Source organism: Theropithecus gelada, unplaced genomic scaffold (genome assembly GCF_003255815.1).
Source record: "Theropithecus gelada isolate Dixy unplaced genomic scaffold, Tgel_1.0 HiC_scaffold_3799, whole genome shotgun sequence".
NCBI classification, from domain to species: Eukaryota; Metazoa; Chordata; class Mammalia; order Primates; family Cercopithecidae; genus Theropithecus; species Theropithecus gelada.
In genome coordinates this window covers 2,150-4,215 of record NW_020260331.1, presented here as the reverse complement: position 1 = coordinate 4,215, position 2,066 = coordinate 2,150, and the positions used below count along the sequence as shown (strand labels likewise).

Here is a 2,066-nt window from a genome sequence, read left to right as displayed (position 1 = left end):
TGCCCCAGCCTGGGGCTCCACACCCCACTGTCCAGATTCCAGCCAGCATTGGACCTGGGTATCTTATCCCCATGGGTGAGGCAAGAAGGCTTCAGGGGAGGGGCCACTATGTCACGGGCTGTCCACCCCACAGGTTCCCGGGCCCCTGTGTACTTCTATGAGTTCCAGCATCAGCCCAGCTGGGTCAAAAACATCAAGCCGCCGCACGTGAAGGCAGACCATGGTGATGAGATTCCTTTTGTTTTCGGAAATTTCTTCTGGGGCAACTACGGTGAGTCTTCTTCCTTTCCCGGGAGGTGGGCTGGGTCCCTGGCTGGGTCCCTGAGGGGTGATTGATTGTCCTCACTGCCCAGATAAGGAAACTGAGGCTCAGAGACAGGATGAGATCAGGCGTCCAAGATGTTACAGCTCCAAAGGCTGTGCCAGGATTAGAATTCATGACTCTTCAGACTGTGGTCTGTGCTCCCTCCGTCCCTCCCCACCCTTGGGTGTCTGCCTGGTGCAGAGCAGATGTTTCAAGGACATGTTTGTTTCTTCAATGACTGCCAGTGACAGAAGGGAGAAGGGGCCTTCAGGGCCAGGAAGGATGGAGTCAGCCAGAGCCTGGGCTAAGGGGAAAGTTTGGAAAAGGGGAGGACTGGCTTCTGAGGGCAGTGAGAGAAAAAGCAGAGAAGTGGGACTGGGGACCAAGGGCTGGGGGGCCATGGACAAGCTCCACCTGGAATGCTGAGGTGGGCCATGCTGACTAAGACACATGTCCCCTTCCTCTCTGCAGTTAAATTCACTGAGGAGGAGGAGCGGCTAAGCAGGAAGACCATGAAGTACTGGGCCAACTTTGCTCGAAATGGGTGAGATGGCACACCCCTGCCTCAACCTCCCCGGGTTGGGAGGCTTGTGCCCATCCAGCAATCTCCTAGTCTGGGGTGACCTCATGAGCATACCCACATCCTTAATCACATGATAGCGCCTTCCCCAGCCGCGGGACCCCTTGGACAGGGTGGGGGGCCGTGGGGCAGTGGACACGCTCCCTCTCTCCGCTCTACCTGGAGGGTGGGCACCAGTGCTGTGCCACCGTCAGGGTCTCCCTCTCAGAGAGAGGGACACATCAGAGCCGACTGCCCCACCCCCACTGGAGCTGACACTAGCTGGAGGGAATTTGTTTCCTGTTTCTGGAAGCCTCCCCGCTTCTACCCCAAGCCCACCTGGCCTGCTTGGCTGCCTTGCCTGACCAGAGTCAGGGTGCTCAGGTCTGGGCTCCAGGGGCTCAGAATGACCCTCGTATCGCCCTGCTGGGATGGCATGTCTACAGGAACCCCAACGGCGAGGGTCTGCCACACTGGCCGCTGTTCGACCAGGAGGAGCAATACCTGCAGCTGAACCTACAGCCTGCAGTGGGCCGGGCTCTGAAGGCCCACAGGTTCCAGTTCTGGACGACGGCGCTGCCCCAGAAGATCCAGGAGCTCGAGGAGCCTGAAGAGAGACACACAGAGCTGTAGCTCCCTTTGCAGGGGGTGGGCTCGCTTACAGGCAAGCATCAGCCTGCGTGCCCACACACACCCACTGAGGAGAAAGAAGTTGATTCCTTCATTCACTTAGCCATTCATTCATTCTTCTGTCCATGCATTCAGAAAGCATTTATTAAGAACTTACTCAGGCATGATGACTCATACCTGTAATCCCAGCTATTGGGGAGGCCGAGATGGGAGGATGGCTTGAGGCCAGAAGTTTGAGACCACCCAGGGCAACACAGTGAGACCCCTTCTCAAAAAAGAGAGAGAGAGAGGGAGTGATTAGAAACTAAATAGGAAAGTTGTTGTTTTTTTTTTTTTTTTGAGACGGAGTCTGGCTCTGTCTCCCAGGCTGGATGGAGTGCAGTGGCGCGATCTCGGCTCACTGCAAGCTCTGCCTCCCTGGTTCACGCCATTCTCCTGCCTCAGCCTCCCGAGTAGCTGGGACCACAGGCGCCCACCACCTCGCCCGGCTAGTTTTTTGTATTTTTTAGTAGAGACGGGGTTTCACCGTGTTCGCCAGGATGGTCTCGATCTCCTGACCTCGTGATCCACCCG

General features: G+C 56.8%; 1 protein-coding gene across 2 annotated transcripts; it reads left to right on the top strand.

Moving 5' to 3' along the window:
* The first annotated feature begins 64 nt into the window (after nt 1-64).
* Nucleotides 65-1,770, top strand: LOC112617738 (cocaine esterase-like). Of its 2 annotated transcripts, none has more exons than XM_025374432.1 (3): nt 65-223; nt 776-848; nt 1,310-1,770. In XM_025374432.1, exons 1-3 carry the CDS (start codon nt 109-111, stop codon nt 1,494-1,496), a joined length of 375 nt encoding a protein of 124 aa, XP_025230217.1. In that variant the 5' UTR covers nt 65-108; the 3' UTR covers nt 1,497-1,770. The 2 variants fall into 2 exon arrangements, 1 of the variants encoding a protein (XP_025230217.1); XR_003117953.1 differs by having other exon boundaries at nt 134-271.
* Nucleotides 1,771-2,066: the final 296 nt, after the last annotated feature.

Coding starts and splice junctions, on each gene's coding strand:
- LOC112617738 (XM_025374432.1), top strand. CDS start 109: ATGTCACGGGCTGTCCACCCCACAGGTTCCCGGGCCCCTGTGTACTTC. Junction 224..775: donor GCACGTGAAGGCAGACCATG/GTGATGAGATTC, acceptor TCCTCTCTGCAG/TTAAATTCACTGAGGAGGAG. Junction 849..1,309: donor GCCAACTTTGCTCGAAATGG/GTGAGATGGCAC, acceptor GCATGTCTACAG/GAACCCCAACGGCGAGGGTC.